This window comes from Primulina tabacum, chromosome 2 (assembly GCF_025594145.1).
Source record: "Primulina tabacum isolate GXHZ01 chromosome 2, ASM2559414v2, whole genome shotgun sequence".
In the NCBI taxonomy this organism is placed as follows: Eukaryota; Viridiplantae; Streptophyta; class Magnoliopsida; order Lamiales; family Gesneriaceae; genus Primulina; species Primulina tabacum.
Window position 1 is genome coordinate 7,619,598 of NC_134551.1, and position 22,091 is coordinate 7,641,688.

Here is a 22,091-nt window from a genome sequence, read left to right on the forward strand (position 1 = left end):
ATTGATTTATATTGCTGGGTATATTGAGATTGTACAGTTATGCTGTTGAAACAGAATTTGATTGAGTTCTGATTATATCCAGTATTGATTGAGTGGGGTATTGATATTTTATTCCTCGTTATTGTCATTGTCAGATTGAGTATTGACAGATTTGAGTTCGAGACTTCGACAGAGTCAGATTGACAGAGAGAAAGGTATAAATCAATGTTGATTCGGGATTGCACAACTCGAGTTAAATTTGACTTGAGTTTTCCAAAATCACATACTGAATGATTATTGCATTGATATTTGCAATTCTTGATATTGATATGCTTAGTCTATTGATCTATAGGAAAGCGTGAGTAGAGTTGGGCAGATCCGCCTAGTCTTTGGCAGAACCGCCATGGCAGAACCGCCAAGTCACTGGACTTTTGGATATATATCGATATACTGAGGAGAAGACCGACTCCTATTGCAGATCTTCGATATAGATAGCCAAAGTCTGGGACTAAGAACGTACCACCATCTAGCTGGGGTAAAGTAGATGGGAGAACGTTGCGTTCTTATTCAGATCGGGATCTCTAGATTAGAAATAAGTCGAGTCTGAGATGATGAGTCTAGAGTTTGAGTTACAGTTTTATATCAATTCATGTCTTTCAGATTTGATACATGTTATTGATATCTGTTTCATGCTTTTATATATGCTTTATATGATTGCATGTTTACATTATTTATACTGGGATGTATTTCTCACCGGAGTTATCCGGCTGTTGTCTTGTTTGTATGTGTGGATGACATCAGGTGGGACAGGATCAGGGCCACGAAGAGAATGAGAGATTCAAGATTAGCGTGGAGATCCGGACTTAGAGTAGATTGACTTTCAGTACTTGATATAGTGACTGAACTTTAGTTTAAGATAAATAAATGTTGTACAAGACTTGTACTTTTATATTGACATGTATATCAGATCAAATACATTACGTTTCCGCATTTGTGTTTAAAAAAAAAATTTAGATCCAGATTAATTAAATGATCCTACTAATGATTAAGAAGATGGATTAGGTTCGGGTCCCCACAGATGTAGATAATATTCATGAAGAGGAAGGTTCCTTGTCTGCTTTCTATAGGATTGAACGAAATTTGAAGCATTCTCTTAAACCAATGTATGAAGTTCTATTTGAATGGTTGAACACACACTGGGGGACTGAGATTCTTGTCCATCATGCGAACAGAACTACTCCCTTTGCTCATGGAGGAAAATTTAGCTCCCCTGAGAGCACTCTGCTCTTACTTGAAAGAGAATCTCATTACATGGCTCAGTCCGGCTAGCCTTTAGCTTCACAACATAACATGGGATGATCCAGCTTCCTTGTTGGAAAAGATCGTGGCATATGAGTCATTCTTATGGTCAAGCAGTGCATCCAATCAACGACCTTTTAGATTTGAAGAGGAGGCTTGGTGTTGGACGCCGTGACTTTATCAAGAATATGATTACTGGTACTTCCCAGGCTGATTGCGCTGTCCTCATTATTGACTCTACAACTGGTGATTTCGAAGCTGGTATCTCGAAGGATGGTCAGACCCGTGAGAATGCATTGCTTGCCTTCGGTCTTCGGGGTCAAGAAATTGATTTGTTGCAGCAGCAAAATGGATGCCACCACACGAAAATACTCAAAAGCTATATACGGTGAAATCGTGAAGGAGGTGTCTTCCTACCTCAACAAAGTTGGCTACAATCCTGTTCAGTTGAGATGCGCCACGAATCTCTTCCTGAGGCTCTTCCTGGTGTCTACACTGGCTCAGTCGATGGGGCCGTGCACACTTGCCTCTCGGTGCTAACAGGATACACTAGGCCGGTGAAGTGTTTGGCGGTGGAGAAGGACAAGGAATCTGCCAGCTCCAGAGATAAGAAGTGGGGGTGAATGAGCATATGGAGAGTCTGTGATGACGATGGCTTTTGGTTGGACCAGAGAATGGAGCTAATACCAGGTTAGATTTAAAAACTTGAAGTTTGACTTGGAGATTTGTTGTTGGGTTCTTCAAAATTATTGAATATTAGAGCCTGCACTGGAAAAAGAATAAAATAAAAAGCGGGATACAAAAATTTTGAATGCGTTAGATCCTACCAAATATCTGGACCCAATTTTGAAAGCAAAAAGGGTTTCTCGCTTCATGGGCTTGCACTTTTGTGGGCTTGACTTTAAAAAAAATGAAAACGTGGCGGACAAATTTCCATCGATTCAAACTGATCACAAGGCGCGAGGTAGAAAATCGTGGGAGGAGGGAGAGAAATCGTGGAATGAAAAGCGGAAGAACGTGGATCATGGGGGAGAGGGAGAACCGCATGGCTGCTGGAAAGAAAAGGCAATCCGCAAACATACTACACAGACAACTCTCTACACAAACAAATCTGCAAAAAACTCTCTGCTAAATTTACAATCTTCAAGCAATAGTTTTTCAAACTTTCCAGTATATTTCTAGCATTTGACGTCTTCTCGTTTTAGATTTCAGCAACAAGTTTTTATATTTTTCAAGTTTTGATGAATTCCTACAGTTTTGTAAATTCAAAATCATGTCAGGGGTTTATTTGCATCGATTCACAATAATGTTCTTTATTTTGGCATTGCATTTGTTTTAGGAGACTATAACTGACGGTCGAAGTTAGAATTCACGTCGGCTTGAACATTTAGAAATTAGATTTTATTGTTTTCACACAAGTTGATGCATCTTCACACCTGACACACACGCAAATCTCAAATATTGTGCAAACAGTATCAAAAAAAAAAAAAAAAAAAACAAAGTTTGGAAGAGATAGTGTTAGATATGCTAGTTCGCAGTTCGCTGATACCCGCCTTGAAATGGTATCGACCTCTCTATCCATCCGCACTGTAAATACCACGAGACTGACCCGCTCTACAATGGTCGCCATTAAAATACTCTATACTTCCCTCAATCTCCACGCTTCCACCTCTTCTTCCTCCTCTCGTCACTTTCATTCTTACCCCTCGGTGTTTGCGAAATCCAGATTTGGCGCTGTCTGGGACATTTCTGTTTCAGTCCCACCAATCTCGTCCAAAAGAGCGAAGCGAATGGCTCACTCCATCGCGCGTGCCACTCTCGGCCTTTCTGAACCAAACAAGATAGACCCACCTAAGGTTTTCCTTCACTGTCTCCCGTAGGAACAGTGTTGGTTGCATTTTTTGAAGATTACTTCGCGGTTGATTCATATTTTGTCTTTGTTTGGTAGTCGTGGATTGTATTTTGAAGCATATGTAGCCTTTGCAGTTTCAGTCTATTAGGTTTCTTATGCAACAATGCTAGTGGATATAATTTGATTTTGTTTTGCAGATTTATGATGGTGTATTTGAATGTCTTCTTTTTGCAAAAATTCCGCCTTTTTGAATCTTAACTGGATGCTATAAAGTTTATTTTTTATGGTATTGTATTTGGATTGCTTAGAATATGTAGTTTGGGCATCTTCTATAGTTGCTTGCTATTTTTTATTTATTGTTTTGGCTGAATTTCTTTTAAAGTTTTTCTCGATCCTTTTACTGTGTGAATTCCAAATTAGATTGGTGGTCTCTCCGTTCCTTCATATGTTTCCTGCGTTTGTAGTTCACATCTTACTCAGAAACCGGCATCATGTTTATGTTATGATACATGTATGCATATGGGTAAAAAAAACTTGTATTTTGTTCAGGGATTTTAATCCTTGCGGCATTACTAAGTTGGATATGTTTTTGAATGGTGTAAGATCTCATTTGCCGTAAAAGAGATTGATTTGGTGGAGTGGAAAGGAGACATACTTGTTGTCGGTGTCTCAGAAAAGGATATGGCCAAAGATGAGAATTCAAACTTCAAGAATCTAGTCTTGCAAAAGCTAGATTCACACTTGGGTGGATTGTTATCTGAAGTCTCAACCGAGGAGGATTTTACTGGAAAGAGTGGACAGTCAACAATTCTCAGGCTTCCTGGTCTTGGTTCGAAAAGGGTTGGTTTAATTGGGCTTGGATCAGCTTCATCTACTTTGGCTTATCGTGGTCTTGGTGAGGCTGTTGCTGCGGCAGCCAAGTCGTCTCAGGCAATTAACGTTGCAATCACACTTGCTTCTTCTGAAGGCTTATCTTTCGAATCGAAGCCAGCCACTGCTTCAGCAATTGCTGCTGGTGCCTTTTTTTCTTTGGTTCCTAGATATTACTCGACTCAACAATTTTTGTTTCTATTTTTGGAAAATACAGAAATTTACGATGTTTTTCAAATGTATACAGGAGCCATATTGGGAACTTTTGATGATAATCGGTTTAAGTCCGAATCAAAGACACCAGTCCTCAAATCTGTGAATATTCTTGGACTTGGTACTGGACCTGAGATTGAGAAAAAACTCAAGTATGCCGAAAATGTCTGTTCAGGGATCATTCTGGGAAAAGAACTTGTGAATTGCCCCAGCAAATATAGTCACCCCTGGTTAGTATCTTTTTGCTACTGGTCTGTTTTCTTTGTCTCTAATCTTTTGATGTAATCAGAGGGATAAGAACATGAATTCCGGTATCCACCTATGTTTGCTCTCTGGAAATATTGTTTCCTTTGAACCTTTTTTATGGTACTTATTTGATATTGTCTTGGACTTTACAGCATAATATTCATTTTTGTTACATTCTAGTATGGGGTTTTTTCAGGAGTACTTGCAGAAGAAGCCAAAAAGATAGCATCACAGTACAGTGATGTTTTTTCTGCAAAAATATTGGATGTAGAGCAGTGCAAAGAATTGAAAATGGGTTCCTACTTAGGCGTTGCTGCGGCATCTGCTAATCCTCCACATTTCATCCATTTATGTTACAAACCTCCGAATGGAGAAGTCAAAACCAAGCTGGCCTTAGTTGGAAAAGGCTTGACTTTTGACAGGTGAATATATAATTTTTTAGTGAGTATGCTACGGTCCTCAAATGAGGAGATTTTTTCAACACCTGAATAAAGTAGACATGTTTTTTCATTCGTGTGTCCTCGTTCATAAAATCTTGAATATTTGTCCTTATATTCAGTGGAGGCTACAATATCAAGACTGGAGCAGGCTGTATGATTGAACTCATGAAATTTGATATGGGCGGTTCTGCTGCAGTTCTGGGTGCAGCCAAAGCTCTTGGTCAAATCAAGCCTGCTGGAGTAGAGGTAAATCATTTCGTTTCTTGCCACTTCAAGGATATGGTATTCATTTGACTTGATTAATACCCATCTCTGTATTTTCCATCTATTCCCCTTTGGCTATCTTGCTATTATTCACAATGGCTGTAAGCCAGTCTATTTCCATAGGTTTTTGCAAATGATTTAAAACCTAATATTTGGTTGCTTGCAGGTTCACTTCATTGTTGCAGCTTGTGAGAACATGATAAGCGGGACAGGCATGAGGCCTGGAGACATTGTCACAGCTTCAAATGGGAAGACGATTGAGGTAAATTTTCAGTTTTGCACGCTTCAACCTTTTCTTTTCTGTTCAGTTATTTATTGAATTTTAGAAATATTTTTCTATGTACATTTATGCCCTTGTTCACAAACATTAATGTGCATATATGTTGACTGGTTTTGATATGTCCTTTCCATGGCATGCCTTGAACAGTTTTTTTGTGCATGTGTTATAACTAGTTTGTATGTACTGCAATTCATTGTGAATGTGAACGACTAATGACTCTGCTTATTTGTGTAAGTTTGTAAATGAAATAAATGTTGGTTCATGAGTTTTGTTGGTTACTTGGCATTCTTATCCTAGTTTCACTTCACACCATGTAAATGCTTAGCTATGGAAACACTTTTAAGGCTTGTTTACATGAGTACTATCGTTACCATGATTGTTCCATATAGCCTTTTCATTTTACGGACCGATATCAATAGTTAATATCTAAATCAACCTTTCTTTAACATGGATTATTGTTCTGACATCTCCAATAAGTCACGAGGCATTCGGTATGTGTAATCACTGTTAAATCGGTTTTTAACGTCTTTCTAATTTAAAATGGAAATACTGAAGTCCTAGTTTCTATTTATTTTGACTAAAAGGTCTATGCTGTTTGGTTCTCCTATAGTGTCCATACAGTTTTATAGGTGTTACTCTCTGGTATCGCTGGTCATTTCCCAATTATATATACATCAATCCATGTGGCAGGTAAACAATACTGACGCTGAAGGAAGACTCACCCTAGCTGATGCTTTAGTATATGCTTGTAATCAAGGGGTAGAAAAGGTATACTAAGCTATCTTTTATTTACATTTTCATCCTTATGACACTTTTTGGGAAGTTTTTTTTTATCATTTTCCTTTGCAGCTAACATCCTTTATCCTGGAAAGATGCCTTAACACCATTTTTGACATTATGTAGAATGATGGTGTTTTCTTCCTGTATTTGTGCTCCTAAATAGTGAAAACATACTTGTTTATTTGAGCTTTTGGAGGTAACACCAAGTATGGTGAGGGCAACGGACTGAAAAGCAGGATATTACTAAGAAATTGAATGTGCCCCTTTTGACTGAATGAATTGGTTTCTATGTGACATTGCGACCTGAATGTTTTGACGGTGTAAGTTTCCGTTTTCTGTCGGACCAAATCAAGAGATTTTGTGGAGTTGTAAAAATCCCTCAATTTCTGCTCTAGAAGTCGATGCCAGAGGTTATTCTGACTCTTAGTGTTGTATCAAACGTTTACTTGGTTTGCAGATCGTAGATCTCGCTACATTGACCGGGGCTTGCATCGTTGCTCTTGGACCCTCTATTGCTGGTATTTAAATTTGTTAACAATCTCTCTTATTTGATTTCCGTTAATTATTTTGGACTAGATTATTGTCGAGAAAAAAACAAGAAGGTTATTTTTTTTTGGTTACAAGAGAGGGGGTTACCCAACATTGAACGATTAATCAACTGCTATTCTTCTATAAGAGTCTATCTCATCTTGTCTTCTTCAATGATATCGTATAACATTTGATTATTTAGATAGCTGAGTGTAAATTTGTTGCAAAACTGTGAGGGATATGAACGCTAAATGTTTCTGAACTATTAAGCAATAAGTATGTGGGAATGTTGTAATACAAAAGTTAACAATGCCATTTTTTTTCTTGAATACTGAAAAAACAGGCATATTTACACCAAGCGATGACCTTGCCAAAGAAGTTCTGGCGGCTTCAGAAATCAGCGGTGAAAAGCTTTGGAGAATGCCTATGGAGGAAAGTTATTGGGAGTCGATGAAATCTGGGATGGCTGATATGGTGAATACGGGTGGTCGTCAAGGTGGTGCCATCACTGCGGCCCTTTTCTTGAAACAGGTTAGCACTCAGCTGTTAGGGATGCTTTCTGGTCCTTCCCCTCTAAAATAGTGATTCCGTATCTTCAATGCATGCGATTAGAATATATTTAAAACTATTTAATTTTCTGACGTCGTGCATTACGTATGTGTCACAAATTATAATACTACTGTAAAATATGTTATAGGAGTGATTTTATCACTCTATACTGCACATTTTTGCGGTCGGGTAGCTGGAGGGCTTTGAAAAGATATATATCTCACTTGCAAACATGTTTGGGTGGGATTAAGTAGATGATAAGGTTATTTGATATTGTAATCATCTTTGATCAGCATAAAGCGAGATTATATCACTATGGGAATTCCAACAAGTTGTTGAACTGATATAAATTGTGACCCTGATCTTGCAAACTGAACGCTAATTGATTGGTAGTTAAATGCATTTTTACACTATGTATCTAAATATTAGAATCAGAAGAGAGAGAGATAAAATATATGAAGTGGAGGAGTCTGTGGCTTCTAATGGCTCCTCTTCCTCACCCGTGGGCATATCGAATTATTTCTCAGTGTGTGAATAAAGAAATCCGACTATCTGTTATTGTTCTCTGCAGTTTGTTGATGAGAACGTGCAATGGTTGCATATAGACATGGCTGGCCCAGTATGGAGCGATAAGAAGAAAAATGCTACGGGATTTGGAATTTCGACGTTGGTTGAATGGGTGCTAAAGAATTCTTTGTAGTTTGAGTACTTTTCTATGTTGCTGTCAGGAGATGATGTTCTTGAGGATGGAAATTGATGTCTATTTGATTATTCTTGATTGAGAATGCATGATTGATCGTTACTAATAAATTGGTATCTAAAGAAATTTAGGCCATCGCCTCTCTTATGGGCTTGTTTCGTGAGATTGAAAGGCCGGCTGTGCCATTCTCTGTTTTCAAGCATTTACTCCTTGTTCCTTCCCGTGGAAGAGAAGGGATGTAAAATACTCAGAGAAATTGATATTCACCTAGCATTTTCTTCATACAACTAATAACTTAATTTATGGAACAACTCTTCGTCCCCTTTGATCAAGACATTTTCCTTATTATCCTAACTTACCAACATACAAAAAAATCTCCTTGATATTGGGAATTTACGGCTATTAGCAAATTATCCAACATTATAATTCTTATCAGTCGACACTCTCCCGATATTTCTCGTTTCTAGTTTGGATATAGTCAATCATTTGAAGCAAAAGGCTACCAAATTTTATAGTGAGCGCATCGGCCAACCAAAAGCGGGTAGAGACATACAGTGTGCAAACCAAGCCATTGTCTATTTCTTGATTTCATGTCTCATTCAATCATGTTGTTCTGTCTATATGCAATACTGATGGCTGATTTGTTATTGCAGTAGAGACTCGTAGGTACATGCCACTTAGTCTTCGAATCTTCCAGCACGATTTTTTTTTTATCCATAACTTGTTTATGGTTGAACAACAATCCCATATAAAATAGATATTTGATATCGTTTGATGCTAAAGATAAGATTCAAATTGAAAGATAAAGTTGGATTCATATCAACCATTATGAATATAGAAATATTTGTCAGAATTTGATATCTATGATAACTATTTATTTTAATAAATTCTAAATAATTTTTATAATATTTGAAAGCACTTGTATTTTATAAAGCTAAAATAAATTAGTCGAGGAAACATTTTTTATTTTGTTTATTTAAAGAGAGTGAGTGAAACAAATAAGTTGGATTGATTGATTTATTTTTGTTAGGAGAGATGTTTGATATAATTAATATAATATGCGATAATTGATTGCTTTTAAATGTAAAAATTGTGAAATTTAATTTAAAGAAAGTCAAACAAAAGAAATGTTGTCGACAAGACAGGGAAACGTGTCTCTTCCCACGTGCCACTCGAACAGCGAAGGTCGGAGCCCACATATTGCCTACTTGCCTTTTTCAATTCCTCAATTCTTCGATTCATGCGAGCAAAGCAAAGCACCTATCTCTCACTTTCTTGATCAGTGAGAACGATGAGTGTTTCTCTGACTGTCATGACCTTTAATCTTCTTGAGGACCAGCCAGAGGACAGTCCCAACTCATGGCAAAAGAGGAAAGAGTTGTGTGTAACAGTGATAACTAGTTATTCTCCAATGATTCTTTGCACGCAGCAAGGTCATTACATTTGTGTGTATATCTCTTTATGTATGTTAAAAATGTAACTTCTGATTTGGATCTTGATTGGCCTAAAAGTTTGTTTTCTTGACTTGGCTGATCTGGGCTTTCTTGAATTTACATGACGCGGATTGTTTGCTTGCTTTTAGAAGTTGTTAAAAATGTTTACTTGTTCGGTGATCTTGGTGTGATTTAACGAGTTTTTCACTTTCTTGTTTACCCTTTTCTTATTTTCCTATGATCAGGCGTGAAATCACAGTTAGACTACCTACAGCAATGCTTACCAGGTAAAGCTTAAAATGGTTTGCTATTTTTTTTCCTCTAGTTAATCTGATCACTCGGCTTGTTATGAGCTTAGAATTATTTAGAATTTTTTGCGTTTTTGGTTGACGATGGTAAGGATTGTTCCGTTTTGCCCTTATCATTGGAAGTGGCATAATTATTTATTTCACGAACTGATCAAATTGGCTAAGGTTGGCAAGCTATCAGATTGACCTGATTCTTACTTTTGGGTTGACGTCGCTAAACATTGACAATTTTTCCTTTGTTTGAAACAAAGCTAATACGTCTGAGATGAAAACATAACTTTCTTAGATGCTATAAGCCTCATCAAGGAGCAGATACAATTAGGGGTCGAGCAGAAATAATGGTCTCCCGCAAGCATTTGCAAATTTAATATTAAGTAACTATATGAGTGACTATTGATGTACTGTAGAGGTGTCTTCGCTACCGTGTCTTTGCTCAACCAACATTTTCTTTTTCATTATAACTAGGGGCCAGGCATGCATGACCGATTCGGGTCAATTTACTATTTATAGTGACATCCCTATGGACAAACAAATCATAGCATTCTACTGCCTGTCAAAAATGCAGCACTGAGACGTTCCATTCTTGCTCATTAGATCAATGAAATCTTTAATAACTTATTGATGAAAATAAATGATTTACGGATAGAAAAAAAACTGATTAGTCTAGTCACTACATGTTTCTGTTGAATCTAAAATTCTCGTGGAAATAAGATTATATTGAAGGACTAACGATGTAAAGCACAACCATATCAAGTGTCAATGATAAAGAACTATGAGACAAATAAGCTCCATTAAGTGGCCATTTGGATAAGTTACTAGGAAGGTCTGGATGGTAGTTTTAAACTGCAGTATCCTTGAGAGCATTCTATTTATCAGGTAAGTGGCAGTTAGTATTGCATAACCCCAATGGTATCGGGGAACATTTGAGGTAAAGAGTAATGCACGAGCAACCTCAAGAAGATGTTGATTTTTCCGCTCAGAGACCCCATTTTGTTGTGGAGTGTCCACACATGTGCTTTGGTGAATAATCTCATATGATTGCAGATAACTTCCCAACACAAAGTTGAAATAATCACGGGCCTTATCAGTGCGTAGCACACGAATATGAGAAGAAAATTGTTTTTTGATCATTGAATGGAAATGTTTAAAGATCCGAGCACTTTCTGATTTGTTTTCATGAGGAAGACCCAAGATAGACGTGTGTGATCATCGATAAATAAGATAAACCAGCGAGTCACGCTAAGGTTAGGGGTATTTGATGGTCCCCAAATATCACTATGGATAAGGGAGAAAGACAAAAATGGTTTATAACAATTGGGTCTAAAACTTACAGCAATATGTTTGGAAAACTGACAGACATCACAATGAAAAGGAATAGACAATTATTAGATAAGTCGGGAAACAACTTCTGAAGATACATTGGATTTGGATTACCTAAACGGTAATGCCATAATAAAATATTCCTAATCTTATTCGAACTTAAAGCAGAAACAGAGTGAGGTACTGATGGTGGGGCAGAAAGTTTGTCCAATGGAGCATCTGTCTTGAGAATGTACAATTCCGCAGACAGTTCAGCACTGTCAATCGTCTTCCCCAATGCCACATCCTCGAAAACACATGAATTACCCAAAAACTTAGTCGAGCAGCCAAGTTCATGATTTAGTTTACTATCAGACAGTAGATTACAAGCAAATTCGGGCACAAATAAGACTGAATGAAGGCAGATATCCTTAGATAATTGAATGGAGCCACAACAAGTCATGGTGGATAGAGATCCGTTGGCTATTCGTACTGTATTAGGGGCGTTGCACTGCGGAAAGTTATGAAAGTAACTGAGGCACCTGGTCATATGGTCGGATGCCCCCGCATTGATTATCCAATAAGATGACGCATCATGCCGTGAAGATGTAAAGGAGGCAATGCCTGAATGAGCCACATTACCGGTGCCACTGAGAGATGGAGTGGGTGTGACAAGAGGCTGTCCAAACAATTTCTGAAGAGCATCAAGCAGTTCCTTCATGAATGGTTGCTGCTCTGAAGGTGGAGGATCAATAACAATTGTGTTTGCACGTCTCTCTCGGGCTGGCTTCCAATCAGCAGGTTTCCCATGAATTTTCCAGCACGTGTCCAGCGTATGTGTTGGTTTGTGACATTTGGGACACCATGGATGGCCTTGCTTGAATTGGTCAGTGTCGGGTAAGTTAGAGATCATACGCATACTACAACCAGAGTCATTGCTTGGAGAATTGGGCAGCCAAGGCGGATGTGTCAATGGAGAAAGGATGATCTGACGGTGTCAACATAATCTTCCGACAGCTCTCTTCATGACGTATAGCAGAAAAAACACCGTGAAGGCTCAGTAAAGGCTTAGTACCCAAAATTCTCTTCTGGACGTCATCGAATGATGAGTTGAGGCCCGACAAAAATTTGAATATCTTCCGCTGCTTGACAATACCATGAAATCGGTCGCCATCTGCTGGACACTCTCACATATACACTTCAAAGAGATCTAATTGTTGCCGTAGATTGGTAAGAGAGTTAAAGAAATCGGTGACCGAGGACTCCCCTTGGCGGAGATCTTGCAAACGGTTCGATTGCAAACAATTCGGAGGTGTTATCTTTGGAGGAATATGTATCTCTTGCAGCTTCCCAGATATCCTTGGCACTGCGATAGAGGAGGAAATTCTCTCTAATCTCCGTTGTCATGGAGTTTATTAACCAAGACATGCAATTCTCGGAATTCCAGATCCAAAATTTCAGATCATCAGACGCTGGACATAGCGCGTCGCCGGACAAGAAGCCATCTTTCCCCCGGCCACAGGTAAACAGCATAACGGATTGTGACCACTACAAATAATTCTTGCCATTCAATCAATGACAAGTAATGGGTACCGACTGGAAATCAATTGCCGCAGGATTGGACTCCGGATTTTGGGATATTTTAGGCGTTGTCATGCCGTATTTGGTCATTTATTATCCATGTAGTTAGAATAGAGAGAGAATTGGTGAAACTCCATATATTTCTTATTCTGAAATGTAGAGTTGAACAATGATTAAATAAACAACTAAGGAGATGAGATAACCTAATCCTAGGAATTAAAATATAAAGATATAAATAAAAAGAGAGATAAAATGATAGATAAGTTCCTATTCAACTAAGTAAAGATAAGATCAACACATGTTTCTATGTGTTTCCCATCTCTTCTCGAGAAGCAAATGGGCTGTTACTGATTGATATTCATTGTTTAAAATCTCTCATTACTGACTTCAAGCTTTATTTGATATGGGACTTATTCTTTTGATCAACAAGGTTATGAACAATTTGGAGTTTCAAGGAAAGGATTTGAAGATACCTCAGATCAGTATTGCACTATCTTTTATGACAAGGATAAGGTGAATTTCATCTTTAAAAAATCATTTTTGTCTAGATCTTCATCATCTGAATTGTCGACAAACCAGTTCTTCAGATAATATTTCATTGCTTGATGTAGGTTGAGTTGTTGGAAGGTGGAACCTTCTGGTTGTCAGAGTCACCTTCTGTGCCTGGAAGCATCTCGTGGGGTTCCACAGATCCGTGCATTTCAACATGGGCTATATCTTTTTCATAATTTTAGAAAATGTTTTTCATTCATTTAGCTTAGTGGCGTCACATCTATATTTTTTTCCTTAATAAATTGTGTACACATTTCAGCTCAAAGGAGTCGAGCCACCCGGTTTTTCATTTCAGATAGTGAATACATACATGGATGAGTTTAGTCCTCGTGCTCGAAGGCGTGGTGCTTTACTCACATGGCAGCATATTGCGTCCTTACCTCCTAGCTTGCCTGTTGTTTACTGTGGGGGGTTTAACACACAAAAGGAATCAACAACGGGGCGTTTTCTTCTTGGAAGATCAAGGTATTTATTTTCAGTTGCTGTCTCAATTTCATTGTTTGATGAAGGTTTCGATAAACTTAAGTTGGTGACATCTCTACTTATTCATGAGGTGTTATTTGATTTTTCCCTAAAAATCCGGTGTATGAAAAAAGCAGCGACGATACACGATGTTTACACTGGGGTCTCATACTTCTAATATAGCTATCTGATTACCATATTCCCATTGATACGGATGCTAACCTTCTTGAAACTTGATAATGAGGTTATGATATCTATCCTTGCTATTTCATTTTTCCCATGCGATACCACCCCCATGCCATTTTTGCCACTGGTGGTCTATTCTTCATTTCTTACACCGAACCTTGAGAACGTAGGGTTAAACTTGTAGTTTCTGTTAAATTCTGATATCTCGAAATAATTTTATCGTGTTTGATTGAGAATCAAGTTGAAATTTATGATAAGATGAGTTTGCAAGAGTACAAGAATCTCTGTGTTATGGTTGACACTGATGATATTAAATCTCGCTAGACTTGAACAAACCACAAGAATGTTATTGTCGGGCATTTTTCAGCCCTTCTACCCAGTATTGTATTCTAGTCTTTCTAGCACTCTAAAGCAGTGAACAAGGACAAATAAATATTATTAATAGATTTTTTCTAACCTAATGGAAGTGAGCTGTTTTTTCTCGTTTCTTATCTCAGCTCTATGACAAAAAGGAAATACTAAACTTGACTAGTTTGCACTTAGTGGGCCAGAATAACCGGCATAGTTATCCCCCTTGCATGAAACCTGTGTTCATTTTATTTTTTATTGATAGTCTCTTTTCGTCTCCATGCCATGTACACACTTTGCGAGGTAATGATTATGGTGAATATCTCTTAAAACCAATCAAATTCTCATTTAGTGAGCGAAAACTGGATACAGAAATGTTCAAAATATCAAATTCTGTTGCATGGTAATGTTAAACAAATGTAACAGTATCTCCTCCTCCTCCTTTAAAATGTGTTTAGAACTAAACAGGTTCAACCATATAGACAATATCTAAACAACTATAGAAGTTGTAGCTCTGTATTTTCTCTTGTTTTATTTTTGCTGCTTTTACAGGGAACATGGTGTTGTAGGTGATATGAGGGATGCTTGGCCCAATGCACGTACGAGGAAAAACGTTTCTTTAATTCGCACTTACCATGGATTTAAAGGTATGACATTTGCACTGCACCTTCATCACTATCAAGCTGAAGTCTACTTGTTTTGGAAACATCAATTTCCTCCATTGTTATTTAGGTTGCTGATACAACACGGTAATAAAAAACTGGAGTTTGGGTTGTTGAGTGAATGAAAAGTTGAGTTGCATGGTTACCAACTGTTATTTTTTCAATACAGTGGCATAGATATAGTCCTTGCATCAATACTTATTATTTATTAGTTGTTATCAGGTGACAAGCAAGGAGTTCACGAGTTCCTAAAGATAGTATTTCGAGCACTTTGTCTTTGTTGGGATCGACAAACTCAAGATCTTCACATCGACTGGATCCTTTTCAGAGGCAGACCATTGATCCCTGTCTCGTGTGAGGTGGTCAGCGACAATGTCGATGGTTATTATCCTTCGTTGCACTATCCTATATTTGCAGAATTCATGCTTCCACGCACGGTAAGATTCATTGAAGCGCCTACTCAAGAATGAAGAAAGACACCTTTACAATTTGGCTTTATTTCTGCAAATTTACTTTTTTTTGTTCAATATTTGGTTTTTTACATTATTTGCTCTTTTAACGAACTTTTTTGTTCCACATTACCATCATTTTCGCTTTTTATGGCTTTATATATTACTATTATATGTTTTTGCAGTTGTAGAAAAATTTATGGCGAGAATTTTGGTTGCTCGTCGGAAACAATTTAATAACCAAATTAACACTCAAAAGTAGAAACTTAAATTGATCAATACTCCCATGGGACATGTAATGTCTTCGACGTACACCTTATTCCACAACAGGTCGTAATATATTTCAGTGTAAATGTGTAATTCTTATACCACTGATTCAACTATTGACACCAGTGTATTAAATCAAGCAATTGTTAATATAACTCATCTATTTGAAAATATACAATGGTACACTTGAATTCACCAGTCATAAGTCATAACTCATAAGAAGTTGGTTGACGACGGTATTGACAAATTGCATCAAATAAGAAGTGACAGAGGGAGGCTAATCTTCACAAAATATTGTTTTTCCCAGTTACATTAACAATTGCAAGTTCTTCCTGATACACAATTTTCACCATTAAACAAGCATCTAACGTCACTCATTTCAAAAGTCGAAATACAAGATCAATCAGCATCTGCAGTAAAATCAGGCTCTGGGGGCTTCTGAAGTTTGACCAACTCTCGAGCACTCTTGAGATCTCGATTTCTATGAACTCCACGAAGAGCATTTGCAGCAAATCGAGAAGCCAGGAATGTTGCTCCGATGCTGTATGAGCCTCCACCAGCATTGCTGCTAGCTGCAGCTAACTCTTCAGCTTCTTCTTCCTTCTTTCTAAGTTCCAAGATTTTCCTCTTTGAATAGCGACGCCAAGCTGCTTGAATGAAGCAAGCAGCCCAAGTACGCCACTGCTGTGAGTAGAAACGGAATGTGTGTTGGACTTGTCTACTGTGGAGACGTCTGAACTGACCAGCGACAAATTTTAGCTCATCAGCTGAAAGGGCAAAAGCTTCAACTTCAGTTAGAGCCTTCACAGTTCGTGTAGAAGATGGTAGATTAGAACCAGATTTGGGATCAAGAGCCCAGGTCAAAAGCTCCTCCCCACAAAAATCTCCTTCTTTCAGTAAACTTCGGTTGAAGAATCCACTTCTTCCGCCATCGGTAGTCACACTCTCAAGACGACCACGAATGAGGAATATCATCTCGTCAACTGGATCTCCTTCCCGAACAATGTAAGTATTTTCCGTGAATAGAGAAGGCTTGAGCCTCTCACAAATGGCATCAAGCAACCTCTCATCCATATTCTCGAAGAGAGGTACCTTATAATATTGGAGATTATAGATATTAGCAAACATGCAGATCTAATTAATCAATAGTTAAGATCCAGAATGGGAGGTCGTTTCAGACCAGTTTCAGGGGCATAAAAATGAACACCACATCATGTGAATTGTGACGTGCATGTAGAAATGCTTCTGTGAGTCAAAGAATTAAAATCTAAAAAATAAAGTTACCCTTTTGACGAGGGCCAGACAGAGATGCCGTTTTATGTCTCTTCGAAGATCCTTGGGTAGAGTTTGCACCAAACTTTCTTCATCAACTCCACGTGTTTCCAACCACTTGTACTGGTCATACCGTCTAACTCGCTCCCTGAGATCTTGGGGGAGCAAGCGATGATGCATCCATTGCTCCGAGTCACGTCGTTTTACTCTCATCTCTTCAAGTCGAATAGTAAGTGACTGAAGATATGTCTGTAACAGTGATACAACCAAACAAGATTCCTCAAATTTCAGGTACCAAACATTATGAATATCTCAGGATCATAGAGATGGTAAAACAGCCATAAGTCACAATTGTCTCATACAGGATACACTGGAATTTATTCTGTTTTAAAAATTTGGACATTGTTTTGAAAAGCCAAGAACAGAAAAGAATTAATTCAAATTCGAGTCAACGGAAATCAATATAAGAAGAAAGGAGACTTTTTAAATACCTGCATGTTTCCAATTAACAACGCAAAGAGAATAAGTCCCAAAATGGCAAGGGCGATACTGAATATAGACTCTCCAGGGTAAGTACTGGTTTGAAGTCCCTGGCCAAGTGTGCTGTCGAAAGAAAGATGAAAAAAATGTAAATATTGGAAGGGGCAACTTGAGTTACAGTGGTCGGTCGTATTAACATATGAAAACCCATCAAAATGTGTTCAGTAATACACAAGCACGAAATTGTAGTTTTACTAAGTTAAAGCTTTGGACAGAGAAGCAAGAATTAGGAAATGGATGTTTATATTAATAAAGCCACAAGGTACCATGAAGGCCAACTAAGACACTCTACTTTGTTCTTTGTAGCCATAGCTAAGTGGTACAAAAGAGTGAAAGACATAATTACATGCATAAATTATAGGAAAACATTAATGCAAGGAGTCAAGGAATTGATCGATCATGGCAAAACAACATAAGATGTGCAATCTTCTGTTTACTGGTTGAAGGGTAGATTTGTTCGTGAGCCTAAGCTTCTCTGATGAAGAAAGCAAGGAGTAGGTATCTCTGAGCCAATCTTGGAGACAAAATCCTGGTGGTTACACCAAATAACTTTTGGTATTCTGTCTTTTAAGCTACGAAAGCAGTAAAATTTATTAATTAAACTTGCTTTAACCCAATCCTTTCTGCATATCATTAAGTAATTTGCCTCTCTCTCCAGAGTAGAAATCTTCCAAATTTTCATGTATATGATTTGGCCAGTTCCAGCACTCGAAAGGTGAGCATGTCTCGTTTCATCTCCAAAATCCAAAACAATGAAAAAAGAAAATGAAGAAGAATAAAGACTATAATGAATAAGAGATGAGAAAATGTCATCTGCACTTGGTGAACACTACTAGTGTGAATTCGGCAGGTCAAAGATGCACTGTGACAAAACTTCAAAATAACGGAAATCCTCAGGTTGGATTTAGATATGTGAATTAGCTTATGCACAGAAGTTTGTTCACCTCAAATTTTGCAGCCCCCACCACAGACAGTAACAGTATTTTGACAGAAAGTCTTTAGATGAAACAATGTCAGATGACAACGCCTGCTTAAAAATTCCAAAATCAAATGGCGGATTATTCTCATCACCCACAGGGCAAGCCGATCTTAAGACAGTACTGCTGATGTTGCTCCAGGTATCATAGTCATTCATCTTCTGATTCCCGCAATACAAGAAATTTTTGTGGCATTCTTTCGTCTGTTCACAAGCTTTCTGCCAGCAGGTATCATTACGTTCCACAGATAATAAGTACCAGAAAGCCCCAACTATCTGCAAAAAACCCATGCAAAAGATGATGGTAACAATACTTAACAGAAAAACTAATCCAATCAAAGATGCACCAATGTTATTTTTCAAGGTGAACTTGAGACAGGACCTGATTTTGCTTTTTCATAAGGTGGAAATGCAGATGAAATATCAATATCAGCAACAAACTTCTTGAATGAGAAATTTTGATGATATTGACACATAAACTGAACTCAAAATCTATACCACAAAAGTGTTCAAGAAATATATGGTTTACATTTAGTTTATTTCAGACACATGTTACAAATTTCAAGAACTTCATTTATATGGCTTACATGACTGGCGAGCATGTACAGCAGCAAATAAGAAACTGCACCAGCCCATGCAGATTCAGCGAAGACACCAGAAGTCCTTTTCAATTCCGAAGTGAGTGGAAAAATTCTGAGAAATCTAGGAATATACTGAAGCAAAATGATATAAAGTAGAGCCTGTTTTGTCGCCAGTACGTCAGAGCCTTTTGACCTCTGCAGAAATTTCCATACGATAATCTGCACAAGTTCAACAAGATATAGAAGTGTTAATGCAACAAGAAAATCTCCCAATACTTTCTCAGATATCGAACATATGATCACTAATCCACCATAATTTAATCAAAATAATCAAATCTTTTCTGTGTGGCTATGAATCACAAAGTTGAGGGAAACACAAAGTTGAGAGAGTTTTCTGCAGACCTGTGGTAAGGGCAGCACAGCAAGGAAATCAATGATAAAATGACACTTCAAGTATCTTTTAGCAATTTTTGCAGGATCTATGACAAGTTCACCTCTCCCAAACACTCGAGATGATGGAGCAATATAAGCTGTTCGAAATTGGAGTACCATGTGAATAAGATAGAAAGCATCAACAACTGTCCGCAGTGTCGTAGCAGTGATAGCTAACTTTCGATCTATATCTAAGCAGCTTGATGATTGACTAAAAACGGGAAGATAGAAAAAAAGTGGATCCACAGATACACCCAGAATACATGACATTACAAAAAGCCTGTTCCAAAGTGTCAGATATTTGTCTTGAGGGTCAAATATCTTCTTCTCTGACACTCTGAGATCTTCGGGAAATACCGCCCGAGAGACGCCAAATCCAAGGGACCGGCCTATGGATTTTAGTCCTTGGGATCCTTTCCTCATTCCTTTCTTAAAGGACTTTGCTGGAGAGCGAATTGGATGCCTAGCACGGCCAACACCATCAATATTGAAGCCACATTTATTTGATACAGCTGAAGATGACGGGGACGAAAGTCTGGAGTCCAGGTCATCCAACCTTGACATAAAAGATCCTTTGTAATCACAATACCAATAAAAGAAATAGAAACATCTCAAGCCATGTCAGCAAGCACAATTATGTGTAGCTATTGGAGCATAATATGTTTTTATTTTTTGAGAAACTGTTTACATCTCAAGATAATGCTACAGTGTTACTTTGAGATTCAACCTAGCTTCAGAAAAAAATATATTTTAGATTAATTATAAACTGACATTTCCCCCAAATCAGTTATGAGTTAACTGTACCTCTTTCAGAATTTGTGGTGTTGCATTCACTCTGATGAAAACCTTTCACGCCAAGAAAAACAATATTTAGAAAAAATGTTTTAGATTAATTAAAAACTGACTTTTTCTTCCAAGTCAACTAGTCAAGTAATTAACCACTTTCAAAAGTGCTGTTACTTTTCACTCTTGATGGAAATCTTCCCTACTCTCACATAACTTAAAAAAAACAAAACTTCTTCGCTTCTTTCTCTTCAAGGAAATAACACAATTAAACGTCATATTTGCGACATAAAAGCATAAAATATCTTGAAAAAAATTAGGATTTATAGCTAGTTTCGTAGGAAAAAGAAACCTTCAGTTTCATAACATGTGTGGGCAGAAAGAAATAGGATACCTTTGAAACTTATCACGCTGCCCACTGAGATCAAACATCACGTATAATTCACATAACACAATATCAACTGCAGAGAAAAAAAATTAAGATTACAATTGAAAGTAGTGAAAGGGCTTCAAGTTTCCAAACATTTAAGACCTGAAATTTTTTACATGCCGCATTTTCAACACTATAGACCAACCCACAAACAACCTTTTCTGGAAATATCAAATCAAACAAATGAAATCCAAAAATAGGTATTTTATTTGTTCAGCATAGAACATCTCTAAAAGAACCAGGAACCAGCAGCCAAACACATTAACATTCATTTAGATTATAGCATAATTCCTCATACATGACAAATAACATTAGTGTTCAATATATCCAAGCTAATCCACTAGAAAAGGATTATAATATACAGCATAAAGGAAACACATAACTATGCTGTCAACAAGAACTATATAGATAGTTGAAGTTGTACATGTTTGGTAACATATCTCATAAAAGGACAATAAAAAACAAAAGAGTTATCAGATTTATTGAAAGAGGCCTAAAAAGAAGAAAACCTTTTGATTAAAAAAGATAAAAAATTTCTAAAATTCAAAGAATGTACAGATAAGATGTTCCACCGAACCTAAAAAACATACCACTCACCTAAAAACCCATTTATGACTTCTCGATTTATAAAGAAGAGATGAACATGCCAAGGCCAATAAAAATCATGACAATTAGCCAACATAGGTATAAACCACCTAAAAATCACTACAAAATCCAATCAGATTTCCATAAAGCAGTCACAAAAAAGTCCCCTCTCCGAGGAAAGATCACTTCAATAAACTCAAAATAAAAATGTATCGATTTATGTTCTAAAAAGACAGCACACTGCAAAGAACAAAACGGAGCAGAAAAAAATCATTGTTTAACCATGGTGTGATAACAGGCCAATAAATGAGTTTCGTATCAACACAGATACCCATTTTTATACCATAGAACTACATTTGATATTTTCCCGAAAGCCAATAGCTACCTAACCTTATTTCTTAAACCTGACATCTAAAACTAACTCAAAATACTAAAGAAATAAAGAGCAGATTCCCCACATCCAAATCTTAGCTACACAATCCATTGATGTGTAATTATTATCATAGAAACCACAAACTTGATCGACTCCTCAAACAATTTTTTTTAACATTATTTCTATATTGTTCACTCTAAGATACCTAAAATGGCAATTAACAGATATCATTAGATCAAACAGATAACGTAACCAAAATTAAAAAAAAAAATTACACAGCCATAAAAAAACAGAAATCTAAACAAACTTCAAACACCAACTCTGATTGTACAATAGATATCACAAAACAATAGAAATCACTGAGATTCTTGAGATGATACAACGAGAACTCAATTAGATTAAACGTTCCACATGTAACAAAAGGAGGGAAGCATAAAAAATAGCAATCCAGATACTGAAAAAAAAAAACAGATAAAAGCAAGAAACTTACGGCATAAATTCCTGAGACGGAGCAATTAATTAGAGCATAAATATTTAGAAGAGAGGGGTTTCTTTGAAGCTGCGGAAATGAA

At 37.3% G+C, this 22,091-nt stretch overlaps 3 protein-coding genes across 5 annotated transcripts; 2 read left to right on the top strand and 1 right to left on the bottom strand.

Moving 5' to 3' along the window:
- Window positions 1-2,785: 2,785 nt before the first annotated feature.
- On the top strand, window positions 2,786-8,135 carry LOC142529007 (neutral leucine aminopeptidase, chloroplastic-like). The gene is given in 11 exon segments (XM_075634360.1): window positions 2,786-3,134; window positions 3,734-4,145; window positions 4,248-4,417; window positions 4,419-4,443; window positions 4,656-4,881; window positions 5,019-5,145; window positions 5,330-5,425; window positions 6,134-6,211; window positions 6,681-6,741; window positions 7,095-7,282; window positions 7,872-8,135. Coding segments are annotated over 11 exon segments (1,809 nt in total). The 5' UTR covers window positions 2,786-2,837; the 3' UTR covers window positions 8,001-8,135.
- A 1,074-nt stretch (window positions 8,136-9,209) lies between these two features.
- On the top strand, window positions 9,210-15,458 carry LOC142529034 (uncharacterized). Its single transcript, XM_075634397.1, has 7 exons — window positions 9,210-9,433; window positions 9,679-9,720; window positions 13,052-13,134; window positions 13,233-13,334; window positions 13,424-13,638; window positions 14,722-14,816; window positions 15,054-15,458. Exons 1-7 carry the CDS (start codon window positions 9,292-9,294, stop codon window positions 15,299-15,301), a joined length of 927 nt encoding a protein of 308 aa, XP_075490512.1. The 5' UTR covers window positions 9,210-9,291; the 3' UTR covers window positions 15,302-15,458.
- A 275-nt stretch (window positions 15,459-15,733) lies between these two features.
- On the bottom strand, window positions 15,734-22,091 carry LOC142529013 (putative cyclic nucleotide-gated ion channel 6). 3 transcript variants are annotated; one of them, XM_075634378.1, is made up of 8 exons: window positions 22,010-22,091; window positions 20,526-20,592; window positions 19,319-19,904; window positions 18,923-19,135; window positions 18,304-18,611; window positions 17,311-17,422; window positions 16,832-17,068; window positions 15,734-16,639 (listed from the first exon to the last, which is right to left on the bottom strand). In XM_075634378.1, exons 2-8 carry the CDS (start codon window positions 20,561-20,563, stop codon window positions 15,947-15,949), a joined length of 2,187 nt encoding a protein of 728 aa, XP_075490493.1. In that variant the 5' UTR covers window positions 20,564-20,592; window positions 22,010-22,091; the 3' UTR covers window positions 15,734-15,946. The 3 variants fall into 3 exon arrangements, with proteins under 3 accessions (XP_075490493.1, XP_075490484.1, XP_075490501.1); XM_075634369.1 differs by lacking the exon at window positions 22,010-22,091 and adding an exon at window positions 21,159-21,796; XM_075634386.1 differs by lacking the exons at window positions 20,526-20,592; window positions 22,010-22,091 and adding exons at window positions 20,153-20,194; window positions 20,288-20,387.

Bases quoted from the DNA above. Each gene is read 5' to 3' on its own strand.
- LOC142529013 (XM_075634369.1), bottom strand. From the start codon at position 21,243: ATGTTGGCTAATTGTCATGATTTTTATTGGCCTTGGCATGTTCATCTC. The intron at 19,905-20,525 runs GTATCCTATTTC...TTTTATGTCAAG, and splicing joins CAGCGTGATAAGTTTCAAAG to GTTGGATGACCTGGACTCCA. The intron at 17,069-17,310 runs GTATTTAAAAAG...TCACTGTTACAG, and splicing joins TGTTAATTGGAAACATGCAG to ACATATCTTCAGTCACTTAC.
- LOC142529034 (XM_075634397.1), top strand. From the start codon at position 9,292: ATGAGTGTTTCTCTGACTGTCATGACCTTTAATCTTCTTGAGGACCAG. The intron at 13,135-13,232 runs GTGAATTTCATC...TGCTTGATGTAG, and splicing joins TCTTTTATGACAAGGATAAG to GTTGAGTTGTTGGAAGGTGG. The intron at 13,335-13,423 runs ATATCTTTTTCA...TAAATTGTGTAC, and splicing joins CGTGCATTTCAACATGGGCT to ACATTTCAGCTCAAAGGAGT.